The sequence below is a fragment of the Haliotis rufescens genome, unplaced genomic scaffold (assembly GCF_023055435.1).
Source record: "Haliotis rufescens isolate VD_foot unplaced genomic scaffold, xgHalRufe1.0.p SCAF_68, whole genome shotgun sequence".
Classification (NCBI taxonomy): Eukaryota; Metazoa; Mollusca; class Gastropoda; order Lepetellida; family Haliotidae; genus Haliotis; species Haliotis rufescens.
The window spans coordinates 88207-101216 of NW_025964359.1; the positions used below are offsets into that span (position 1 = coordinate 88207).

The window sequence follows — 13010 nt, forward strand, 5'->3', positions numbered from 1 at the left end:
ACCTCTTGTAGCTCTTGTAGAAAAGTAAAGGACAAGGTAACACAGAGTATGGAGTAGAATTGGGTTTATGTTTTCAAAAAATGCCTCCTGTTTTTTTTACAACAAAACATTGTTCGCTTGACATGGTGGGTATAAGAATATTGAAATATCAGCTCCTGTTTCCATTTCATTTGTTCAAGGACAGTCAAACACGTATGTGTCGAAGTTGAAGGGACCTACGGAAATACTTCGAGTTATCCTAGGTTGATAAATAAAGAAGGAAGGCTTTTGTTTCGATAAACCCGGAAGTTCGACAAATCAAAGTTCGACACAATGGTGTTTGACTGTATATATATCATAGTTATTATATAAATATATGAATATATAAAGGGGATCGAAAAAATATCCTGTCACACAAGCACGCACGTACACACGCATTATTATTTAATGGTCGGTCGCTGAGGTGGAAAACTGTGGAGGAGGACAAAAGGCATCGCTCTGATTTGGATTGTAACTATTACCACTGGTTGATTCAGTTTACAGATATGCTTCTCATAGGGCGTGGCATAAACTTTATTTCCGTCTGTTTAGACGAGATCCGTACCTTCGCAATCCCAAAGGTCTACTGGATCGGTCTGCAGTTACAGCCGTGCGGGAACAGGTGGGTAGATGGCAGTCCTTTAGAAACTGATATTTTACCAAAGTACAGCAAGAGAATAGCATGTGCAGGTGCCCTAACTGACATTTTCCAATGCGTTGCTAGGAGATCCTGCAAGATACGGGTTCATGCGTTCATGTGTGAGATAGTGAGTGAGTGAGTTGGATTTACCGCCGCTTTGAACGGTAATCCAGTTTATCATGGCGTGTCAGCTTGATGTGGGAGCGAGCTAATGTCATGAGCATTAATGTACATTACATTACAAACTCATTATGAAAAAGAATAATTAATAACTGGTAAATTGTTGCTGTTTTCTTGTTGTTGATGTTGTTATTATTATGCACAGATTAAACTATAAAATGCAGCAAAGAGGGTTTGGGTGATCCTGGCACAGTCAGGCTGGTTAGGCTCATCATCAGCTCAGGGCCCTTGACCCCTCTACACGCAGCCCAGACAGCGAATGGGACTTCTCCCAGGAAACGCTGCCTAAAGTACTCATGGAAATGGAAAAAAACCTGTTTTGCTGGATTTAATAATCGACACAAAGCATTACGTAGATGTAAATACGAAATAACAAAACAACTGGAAAAGTACTAGTCTGGATTTGCTAGTTTTATCTTAGTGCTCAATACAAAATGTACTTTACAGGAGGTAATTTGTAGGCACTTTCAACATTCAAAAATGAAACTAAGTCCAAATTGACATGGCAGAAACAGGCTATAGGCATTATGCAAATTAGCCTGGAAAAAAATTATCTAAACAACAATAAAAATAACAGCTATGTTTATGTACATAATAATAATGACATGTAAGTTGTTGTTTGAGAAGGGAATATGTTACTTTTACGTTCTTATATTTTGACGATGATTCACTATCCCACAATGCCACTCACAAATCACTAACCACTGACAAATCACATGCTAATGGGTTTCAAGCACCTGTTTTCACCTGTCGTCAAGGTGTCATAGGTCATGGACATTCACCTTGATCTACTAACACCTGGTTATGCTCAGTTTCACAATAATCTGTTTTGTTCATATTTTTACACACTTTTACGTGTAAAAAGACATAAAAACCTTTGATACGCTGTATTTGTGCCAAGGCCCAATTAGTACTAATTGAGTTGTTTGAATATTTATATATTTTGTATATCAACTGCATTTATTTAAAATCTGAGATCGAAAAAACAGGGGTTTTTTTCATTTCCGTGAGTACTTCAGTCAACCCAACCAGAACTTTTCGGCGAATGTGAAGACTCCCCAACCTCTGCATTGCCCAGATTGTCAGAAGGGCTCTATTCCTGGCAGCAAACCCGGGTACTCTCCCAATGTCAGTCTTTTGTCTTTTGTCGTTTTGACATTGATTGTCCTGACGAACATAATGTCAAGCAAAGTTCTATACAGGATATTGCTTTCCTTGTTTCATTTAGTTTAAGTTGGAACCGGTTTTTCTTTTCATGATTTTGTTTATTACCCTTTTGTGGTTCATTGTCTTTGGAAGCTGTATGAAGTTCCTCCAATGTTCGAGCAGCACCATACACGCAACATTTAATGACATGCAAAGAACAGTCCGCATTAGGAGTGACAGAAATAACGTCATTTAAGCTATCAAGTTGATACTGTGGAAATGATTGGTTAAATTGTTTAATTGGCCTCCGTTTCTCAATCGGTAAATCACAGATTTGATTATAGAATACCATAAACAAAATATACAATGGGTCATCAGAAAGATCGTTGACAGAGAAGGGTCGGATTCGGGCGAAAACTCAAAATCTTCGAGGCCGACATCAAGGATTTCATTTGTGAGCCCATGTGTGTGTAATCAGTGACTGCATCAGGTAATTTGTGGAGAATAATTCGGACGTTCATTTGCAATATCGGGTCTGTTACTGTTTGAACTGAGGGTTCATGCAAGGGTGCCTGACGAGTGTTGGCAGCTAGCTCACCAGGTTCACGTCGCAAATATAATTTAGGTCGCCGGAGCTTGTCACGGATGTTTTGTTCAGATATGCATACATTGGCATGGCTTTGTCCTCATGCTGCTGCAACAATTTGCCATTTACTCGTAGTATTTCAGGTCACCTGTGGACTTCGGTTTTTGCGTCCAGAATGTTCTTGGACGCGTTCTGTGCCTCCACTTGGGACAAGTCCCATCTCTAGTTTGGTTGGTTTGTACACCGGAAGGAGGTTGACTGTGCGGCGGAGTTATAACATGAATTTCTTCACTTTCTCTAGTTTTGAACCAGTTTCAGGGGGTTAGCCCTAACTGGGTGATGTTCGTTTAGTTCAGGGGACTAAATACTCCCTATCTAGGCCCACCACCTTATAGTTGTTGTTGTTGTTGTTGTTGTTGTTATTGACCAATGCAGCCTTAAGCTGTGTACCGATGTCTATTTGCTGGAACTATTCCGAAACAAATTTAACTAGCATAACAGCCATATTGAAAATCCCATTTTATGCAAGCCTCCAATGACAGTTGGCTTTTCGTGTTTATACATTTGGTGTTATCTCAATATCCTTTTTTCATTAACTGATCTTTGATTTAATCGGGCAAATATGGCAGCTGATTTGAAAGTGGCCTTTTTGCGTACTACTCCGCAGTTCATTCCTGTATGCATCTGTATTCAGTCCTCGCCCATGTTTGTGTTTAAAGTGTACCTGAAATGATCTAACATAGGATATCAGGCTTTCTTCGAAATACGGAGCGATATTTGACAATGTACAAAGACTGGGTAAAATGTTTTCTCAGAGTAAGTAGCTTTATACATAATTATATAAACACATGATCTATTTCAAATGTTTAGTGTCAGCTTCGTATACAGAATGAGACCCGTGAAGATCCAGGGTAGAATAGGTCTTCAGCAACCCATGCTTGCCGTAAAAGGCGACTATGCTTGTCGTCAGCGGCAACTGAGGGGATCGGGTGGTCAGGCTCGCTGACTTGGTTGATGCATGTCATCGATCCCAATAGCGTGGATCGAAGCTCATGATATCAATCACCCGATTGTCTGGTTCAGACCCTATTAGACCTGTGAAGATCCGGGTTAGAATAGGGCTTCAGCAACACACGCTTGCTGTAAAAGGCGACTATACTTGTCGTAAAAGGCGACTAACGGGATCGGGTGGTCAGGCTCGCTGATTTGGTTGATGCATGTCATCGATCTCAATTGCGTGGATCGATGCTCTTGATGTCAATCACTGGATTGTCTGGTCCAGACCCGATTATTTACAGACCGCCGTCACATAGCTGGAATATTGCTGAGTGCAACCAACCAACCAGGATGACCATCTGTTGACTTGATGTTGTGTCTATCTCAAATGCTATGCTTGTCAAAATAACGTCAGCTATGTTCCTTTGTGTGTAATTGTGGCTTACTTTTCTGAATAAAGCATGGCAGCACAACAACCCTTTGAAAGGCATTCAGAAGTGCTACACATAAGGCAGAGAATTAATGGATGGCGACTTCTTTATTATGAGGAACACAACGTTTCGGAGTTTATGCATACTCCTTCATCAGGTGAATGAATGCTATGAGGCAGAGAGCATATGATATGTGTACATGTAAGAACAACAAAAGTAATAAGATAACAAAAGTCGGACACTTAACAAGGGCAGCGAACTGATAATTGGCGCTGATTGGTTATTAGCAATAGACAATGGAAGCCAACACTTTACAGTAATTGACGCTGATAGCAATGGACTGTTGGAAGCCAGGATTAAATTATCACTGATTGGTAATTGGCAATGGACAATGGGCAAACGGGAGGCCGGGGGTAAATAGCACTGGCATGTCATTTTGGCATATTAGAGTGACATGTGATGTGCAATAACCAGTTCATGGTTCAAATATGTAATACGCCACGAGTATGTTATAAGCATTAAGTGCACTCCTGGTTATGTTAAAAAGTTCTAACGTGAACTAGTCAGCTCGTACATAGACTCACAAAATGGCTTAGGACCCATTTGAACCATCCTCGACTTTCTGTGTATGTCTATATATTCTATTATAATAAATAACATGGACCCATTTGCAACCAAAGCTTCGTTTCTATTTCACCTATGTCTAACGTAGCACGGGATTTCTCTCCGTCATGAGTGTAATTTAACTTGACGTCATGTAATTTGAATCTGACTCAAAACGAAGCTGATTTAGCGAATGGTCCAGGGTATTTATCACAACAGAATGCAGATATAAAAAACATTTCCAATTGATAATCGATGATGCATTTGCACATGTCCGCATTTATTTTGCTCGTATACGTATACTTAAAAACGTAAAAGTAAAATTCTCTTTTATGAAAATATATGCAAGAGCCTCAACACCTTTTCGTCGTATAGTACTATTTCTATACGAGACTCGCGTCTTATTATTTCGATCTTTTTATTGACGTGGATGGTCCTGCTGGTGGAATATCCCCTGCGGAGGCGTCAGGTTGCAAAGCAAGTTTAATTTCCTTGAGCACACGGCAAAACACATGTTGAAGCCAATGAAGAATGAAATTATGAAAACAAATGTAGCTGTTTCACCCTCAGGATTCATACTACATTGACAACAGTCAAACCAAACCGCCTGAGCAGTTTTTGGAGTGGATGGTTAGTGAAAATGAAAACAAAAGTTTCTCTTCATCAATCAGAGTCCAAGATGGACTTAGTGAACGCCATCTTGCACGTAGCAGGAGATATATACTGAGTCAAATTAAAAACTTCACATTTTTAAAAGTAATCAGTAGTAACGTACATCGGTAATGGACCACTCAGATTTCTGGGACCGCTCAGATTTCTGGGACCAAGATGGCGGCACATCCGTTTCCGGTCACGTGACCTGCGCAGTGCATGATGGGTACCTGCGCGCGCATGCAAGATGGCGTCGCATCCGTTTCCGGTGGCGCGCATGCAAGATGGCGTCGCATCCGTGTCCGGTGGCGCGCGCATGCAAGATGGCGTCGCATCCGTTTCCGGTGGCGTGCGCATGGAAAGAGGGCGTCGCTTCCGTTTCCGGGGAGGAGGAGGAGGGATAGGGGGAAAACCCGGAGGAGCGCCCGTACGAGGGGGAACAAGATCGACAGGGTTGTTGTTCTTGTGTTGTTCTAAAAATAGAAATAGACGTGGGGTGGTGGTGGGGGTGGTGAAGGGAGGGAGGGAGGGGAGGGAGGGAGGGGAGGGGAGGAGGGGTGGGTTCACGGTGTGGTGGGGGTGGGTGGGAGGGTCGTCAAAGCAAAGGAGGAAAAGCTGTCTTTCGGGAAAGATGGGTGGCCCTGAAAAGGGCCGTTGGAAAACAAACTGGAAACTGGAAACTGGAAACGGCAGGAACACTGGAACACTGGAAAAACTGCAAACGATGGGAAACGGGTAAAAACAGTGGGGGCAGCATGACCCATGCGTTAGTCACTTTGTTCAGAGGATCTCACTTCTCCATCCTCTACTTCCATCTCATCCTCGGACGGAAGGTGTCGTCGGCGCTTTGAAACGTGTTTTCGTGAGGGGGACCTGTTCCGTTTTCTTTTCTCTAGACGAGGTGTGATGCCTACCCGGAGTTGTGTGAGACATTCTTTTAGGTCGAGGACATCGGAATGCATGTCTTCGATGAGATGAAGCACTTGTGCCACGGGTGTCACGGGTGTCACGGGGGCCACGGGGGTCACGGTTGCCACGGATGCCACGGGTGTCGACGTGGACGGTGTTGCTAACGTTTTCTTTCGACTGGGTTCTGGACAATCTGCAGCGAAATGACCCAGGGCTCCACAGTTGTAACAGCGGTCCAGGCGATGGGGAGTCTTCTTTCGACGGGGTTCTGGGCAATCTGCAGCGAAATGACCCAGGGCTTCACAGTTGTAACAGGGGCCCTGGTACTGCTTCTCCTGCTTCTCCTGCTTCTCTTGACTGTTCAGCTTCGGACAGACATAGTGACGGTGACCTTGAGTGTGGCACTCGGTACATGTCACTTCAGGGCAGTACAGGTAACTGTGACTGTCGGTCTGGCACATCCTACAACTGTATCGAGCTGACATGATGGGTTTCATAGAATGCAGTGTGTGTGAGTGGCTTCGCTCTTGTTTTGTTTTTATAGGAGAGGCACTGACACCCTGCTTCCTGATTGGTTCCCCAGGCAGCGCCCCCGATTGGTTCGTTCCGGGGCCTGGCCCGCACCTCGGTTTTCCAAAACGGACCGACCCCTGTGTTTCTTTTCCATAGGAAATGGATTTTACCATGGGAGAGAAAGCACAACCCCGGTTCGGCCAATCAGAGCCCCGCCCGGTCCGAGCGCCGCTTCTGATTGGTCGACCACCCAGGCTTCGGATTGGTCCGATTTCGATCCGGTTTTTATCGGGGTGTGCATTTCGATCCTGTTTTGTTTTTTTCTTCATCCTACAGACAACATAACACGACTATGCGTTTTTAACAAAAAATTTAATCCCCCTGATCACATGAACCAACACCACAAAACAAAAGTCACAGGATGAGGGGGGACATCCCTGTGATTTTTGTGAACACGAGGGAGGGGTGACCGCGAGGGTAGGAACGTCTGACCACTTTGAAAAAAAAACAAAAAAACGTTGTCACTTGGGGTGAACAAGACACTCGACTCTTCGTTTCCGTGCTTCTTGGGACACCAAACGTCTGTATTTTTCGTTCACTTCTCCATCAGGACAAAACACACACAAGTATTCGCAGGGGACTTTGGCATGCTTCAGATGTTCTTTCCAGGGTTGGTCTGTGGCTTCCCATTGGCGGAGTGCCACACCGCAGCAATAACAGGTCACACAGTCCCCTCGTCCTGGATAGAAATAGCCAGCCATGGCCATGTCATAAGGGGTCTGGGTCATCTGTTGAGGCCACGTTTTAAAAGACCTCAGACGTTCTTGAAATGAATCATAGTGGGGATGAGAAGGTTGACACAAGGTGTAAGAAGGAAAAGGTCTCTCCAGAACGTCACCGAGTCGACACCTGTCGTCCATCAAGAGTGTGTCGTCCATCAAGAGTGAACGTTTTCTCGCTTCTTGTTCTCTCGCCTTTTCAGACACCCACTCGGAATCGGTGACGACATCTCGGGAGGATGACATGGCATTCATAGAACGTCTTTGCTCCATGATGACGGTGACTTCACTGAAAGAAGGTCTGAGGGTTCGCCTGCTTTTATGAAACTCTCCACCCTACACCCTTCAACGGAAGGTCATGACTTTAGCTTTTATGAAACTCTCCACCTCCTCCATCTCCTCACGTGACGTCATCCTGTGTTTGGGTTGACGGACACACGGCATGATCCATGACATGATCCATGACATGGATATGACATGGCACACGGGGAGGGGTGTGGGGATGGATGCGTCCTGGAATGACTGACACCAGGCAGCTGATCTTTCAAGCATGGCCTTTCTCTTTTATCTATTTTTATTTTAATGTTACACTTTGGTGTGCACTGACATGACAGAGGCACAGACAGACAGACGGACAAACAACATCGACGACATCTCAACTCAACCTCTACCCTCGGTTCGGCACTCTATTGGAGTTGAGATCAATCAAGACACAAAGAGTCAGTTCAATCAATCACTGTTTAATCATGAAAAAACCAATCACAACCGGATACAATGGAAATACGAAAAGTCATTGGAGGAGGGAGTGCTTTGCATGTCCCTACAACCACCACAACAACAACAACAACAATAACGCGACAACGTTTTCCTCTTCCATCTTCAAGCTCTTCCATCTTCAAGTCCCTAAGAGGTGGTCCTCCCTCAAACCTGTGAGAGGCCCAACCGTTCAACACGTACAGTCTATGGCCTCCCTGAAACAGACATGACACATCACTTGATCACGGTTGCAGCTGGCGTGTTGACAAAGTTCTTCGAGTGAAGAGGAGGATCACCATAAGATGTGATCCTCAGATGCGATAGGCATGTCATCATGTGTCACTATGCTGTCATAGGTCAACATACTATGAGCTCCAGCTCACAGGCATGACACATCACTTGCCCGCTGTTGCAACTGATGTATCTTAACATGTTGTTGTGTCGGCAAACACGACATTCGCGTTGTAGGGGAGTGAGTTGAGCTTCTCCATAAGGATCCAGGTCAACGTTGTCATCATCATCATCGTCGCAAACCATGGGCGTACCTGTGGAGTAGACATGAACCTCTTCCGGGGATGCTGGTGACCAAGAAGCCTCGAGCAGGGGAAGCGTGTCCAGATCCATGGAAGGGAGAGTGGCCACCTTGAGCGCTTCATGATCATCGAGGTCACCCGTCGCCATCGTCACAGGGGCATTCGGTGAATAGATGGGCTCCCGAGGGGTTTGTTCCCACCACTGTTCTAGCACGGACTGGGCTGAACTGACATCAGGGGTCCTGTCAATCATAAGGACAGAGTCCATTTAGGATAGGCATAGGTCATGCATATGAATCACATCAAGAATGACTGAGACAAAGAAGAGCAGGGTACTTACAGTTGTTCTTGAGGAGAGATCTTCAGAGATAATTTCTTCCGTGATCGTCTTTTTGCAGGCGTTGCAGGTGTGGCAGGTTTCAAAAAGGATGTCCCCCTCGTGTCGATGTCTGTTGTCGCCGCAGTCGTGGTTGCTGTGGCTGCTGTGGTGGTGGTGGTGGTGGGGACTGGCGCTGTGGGGGTGGGGGTGGGGTGGGGGTGGGGGGTGTTGCCGTTGCTGTGGGGGTCACCACGGCTGTGGGTTTGCGTGTCTTTTTCTTCTGGATCTTCTTGATCGTCTTCTTCGATGTGCCTTTCTCGGGTTCAGTCAGCTTCCTCATCTTTGAACGTATCTGGTCGCACATCAGGTTGTCGCCCTTCGCACGTAACTTGGCGTACGCGTCGTCGGTCTTCATCTTTAAACACAGCAAGTCGTACACTTCACCCCACAGTTCAGCAGTCATGTTACCGTTCCCCTCTCCACTGCTTCCTTGGCCACTCATGTCGCTTCGTGTCTTGTCATTCAACCGTTTCGACATGTTGTTCGACATGATGTTGTCCGGATGTTCTGTTCGTTGTTGTTGTTGTTGTTGTTTCTTTCCAAGTCTTCACGGAGGTACGTCAACACTTGATGGTACTCTCTCCAAACACGCGTTTCTTCCAGATAAAACGCCAACAACCAACACAACGTGAGGAACATCAATCAGAGGGGACGATGTTGTTGCTTGGTCCGTTCAGTGAAAAGTGATGACCGGAGAGCGTCGGTCGTATTAAAAGCCACGGAGGTCCTGCTTTCTGATTGGCCCGTTCCGATGTCTGACTTTCACCTTGGTTTTCCAAACTGGACCGACCCTTGTGTTTCTTTTCCATAGGGTTAGGCTTGTAGCGTGAGAGAGAAAGCACAACCTCGGTTCGACCAATCAGAGGCCACCCTCGCCCGAGCGCGGCCTCTGATTGGTCGATCATCCAGGCTTCGGATTGGTCCGATTTCGATCCGTTTTTTTCTGTAGGGATCCATGTCGATTCAGTTTCGATCCGCTGTCATGAAAAATTTTAGTGAAAGTCGTCTCTGTACCCAAAGGGGAGCGTGTCTACAGGTAGCCCTGTGATGTCGTCGTAGACGAGACGTCGCTTGTCGTACACGGTACGATAGTCTTTTCGGGTGGGTCGGGTCACGAGTGCGTTTTCGTGCCGAGGGCCTTTTCGAATGATCTGATGAGGGTAATCCAAACTGATTTTCTCCTCCTCTTTCCCAGGCCGTTGTCCCAGTATCAGTCCTTTCATGGTGTCAAAGTTGAGATGGCGTTGGTTTCGGTAATTCAAAGTGAACCCTCGCACTTTGCAGGTCGTGCGCGTTCCATCGGGTCTGGGGTTCATTAACTCGTAGCCATAGTTTTTGGGGCCTCCCGACACAAACGTCTTGATGGTGTTTCCGTCCAGTTCATCCGTAAACTCACCCAACGAATGACCCAGCTCTGGATTCGCGTCGTGGGGTCGATGAATGTAAATGACGCTGTCCGTGTCAAAGTACAACACCCTGTGGTCCACCAGGGCAAGGGTCTCGTACAGCTTGAGACGTGCTTGGGCGGTGACCCAAGCAGCGATGGCGACGTTGAAATGAGAATGAGGGGTTTGGAATTCTTTCTGCTTGGTATAGGTCACTTCCACCATGTGTTCGTTGACAACGACCACATCCTCGATGGTATTGCGTTCATCCCTCCACAAGGCAAAGTACTGTACAGTATCGTTCATATACACGTTCTGACTGTAGTCTACCCGTTGCCCAAACTTGCCCCAGAGCGAATTCAGTTGCATCTTGGCAATCGTGCGACGTCCTGGATTTTTTTCGATGCGGTCCTTGTCCAACCCAATGCCTTCTTTGTCGTAGATCTCCTGGATGTACGCGTTGTGATCCGTACATCCTTCGGGGTATCCGCTGGCTTCGAGCTTCTCCTTGAAATGTCGATCGATGTAAGTGTCAAAGAGTCCCACTTGCTGGGTGTCGGGGTCATGCTGTGCAAAGGTGTCAAAATGCCAAACGTCGTAGATCTGAAGCACCCGGTAGTCATACTTCTTCACGGCTTCCTGGAGTTCTACGGTGGCGTACGTCCCCACCCATGACCTCTCTTCGTCCGTGTGCTCGCAGGGGGAGTCTGACCGGGTATCGGCACACGTGCGGCACAAAGGACAGAGCAGTTTGCCACCCGATCTGTAAGGCAGTAGCGGATGGTAAAGTCGTTTCGGGGGTAGGACACGGCATTGGATCAGGCCTTTCAGTTCAAACAACGTGTCCACAGGGGGTTGATGGAGAAGGGTCGGGTGTCCCGTGGGAAACGCTCCGGTCTTACAAATGTAGGGATAAAGGGAACAAATATCGATGTACTTGATGGTTTCACCTTCTTGGGCTTCGTAGCATAATCGCGTCGCATTGGTGCGTCCTCCATAGAAGGCATCGCGAGGGTTGAGCGGCCCGGGGACGTGGATACAGCGGGGTCCCTGCAAGAAAGCATGCAGTGCGGAGTCCTCCCGTTGCATTTTCGTAAACTCGTGCTCCCACAGGGTGACGATCCGTTTCACCTCAGGGTGTTGACTCAAGAGACTCAAGCGGTAGTGGGTGTCGGTGTAACGGGCTCCCAACGACGAGCCCAGGACGGGATGCGGTTCTCCACGTCGGGTCTTGTGACAGACCTGGCACCCATGCCAGAAACAGCCCAGGAATTCGTAGACGGTGCCTGTCGCTGGATCGTAGCCATCCACGGTGTACCGATGTTGACCCCCTCCACACGTGAACTCTTTTTCACCGCCATTCCTAGCGTGCTGGAGGTGCAGATGGGGGTGCGTTTCCATCAGATAGTGGAGCCAGTGCATACAGGCCTGGGAATAGTTTCTCTTGGGTTGGTAGCCTTGAGATGGGAGAATGGCGATGGTATTGGGTTTCAGGTCGTGTTTTCGGAAGGATTTGATGGTGAACGCTGCAGCTGTCATCACTTCCACAAAGGGATCCATGCCCACCGAGTGGATGGCGTTCTGTCGGAAGTCGGCGCATCCCCGTCTCAAAATGTCCACATCGCTTTGGCAGTAGGTTAAAAGTTCTCCTTGTAAGTCGAACAAGGCTCCTTCTTGCACTTTTTGGGTATGCCACTGGAGGAAGGCTGTGCGTTCCGCGGGAGACATGCCATCGGGATCGTACGTGACGGCTGGTGGATAGGGACCTCTGTAGGTTTGGTTGACTCTCGTATTAAAAAAGTGTGGAAAGTACCCTTTCTTCATTTCTTTCAGCCCAAAGCTCTTGGGAAAGGCTTTCAGGGGGTAAGGGATGAAATTTAAGCTGTCTTCGAAACATAACCGTCCCAGGGTCATTTGCAAAATTTGTTGGTCATGGCGAATCTTGGTGGGGAGTGTCACCAGGAGGGGGGACAGACCCTTCAGGACTAAGTGTAAATCATAGGATCGTGCATTATGGGCCATCACATAAATGCGATCCTCCTTCGTGACTGTATGGCAGGAGGTGTTCTTGTTCTTTGGCTTCTTTGTTTTCTCCACTTCCATGACCTCTTCCCCCTCTTCCCCCTCTTCCATCTCCTCCCCCTCTTCCCCCAACTCCTCCCCCTCCTGCTGGGGTGATGCCTGTCGTTTGGAAGTGTGCTTTCTTGAGGGGGTGTCATCCCGTTTTCTTTTTTTCCCCAGGTGAGCTGTCGTCCCCTTGCGTGTGCTGCCCTCCTCTTCCTCTGGGTGGGGCTTCTTCTTGGGTATTTCAGACAACGTGGTCAACCACACACACACATCATGTCGCGTGGTGGGGCCTCGAAACACGATCTCACGGCTGGGACCATACCCTTCTTCTCTCCATGGACAGTGTTCGCACAAGTTCTTGCTCACTTCACTGATGCATCGTCCACATCCTAGTTGCACCACGCACAAATTTGGAATGTGTTCCCCCGTGTCTTGCAT

General features: G+C 47.1%; 3 protein-coding genes across 3 annotated transcripts; all 3 read right to left on the reverse strand.

The window, feature by feature from the left end:
* Positions 1–7194: 7194 nt before the first annotated feature.
* LOC125376014 (E3 ubiquitin-protein ligase XIAP-like) lies at positions 7195–7725 on the reverse strand. The gene has a single exon (XM_048387185.1). The coding sequence runs from the start codon at positions 7723–7725 to the stop codon at positions 7195–7197; it is 531 nt and encodes a 176-aa protein (XP_048243142.1).
* Positions 7726–8255: 530 nt separating this feature from the next.
* LOC125376019 lies at positions 8256–9242 on the reverse strand. Its single transcript, XM_048387196.1, has 2 exons — positions 9082–9242; positions 8256–8983 (listed from the first exon to the last, which is right to left on the reverse strand). Exon 2 carries the CDS (start codon positions 8887–8889, stop codon positions 8566–8568), a length of 324 nt encoding a protein of 107 aa, XP_048243153.1. The 5' UTR covers positions 8890–8983; positions 9082–9242; the 3' UTR covers positions 8256–8565.
* Positions 9243–10112: 870 nt separating this feature from the next.
* Positions 10113–13010, reverse strand: LOC125376015. Its single transcript, XM_048387186.1, has one exon. The coding sequence runs from the start codon at positions 13008–13010 to the stop codon at positions 10113–10115; it is 2898 nt and encodes a 965-aa protein (XP_048243143.1).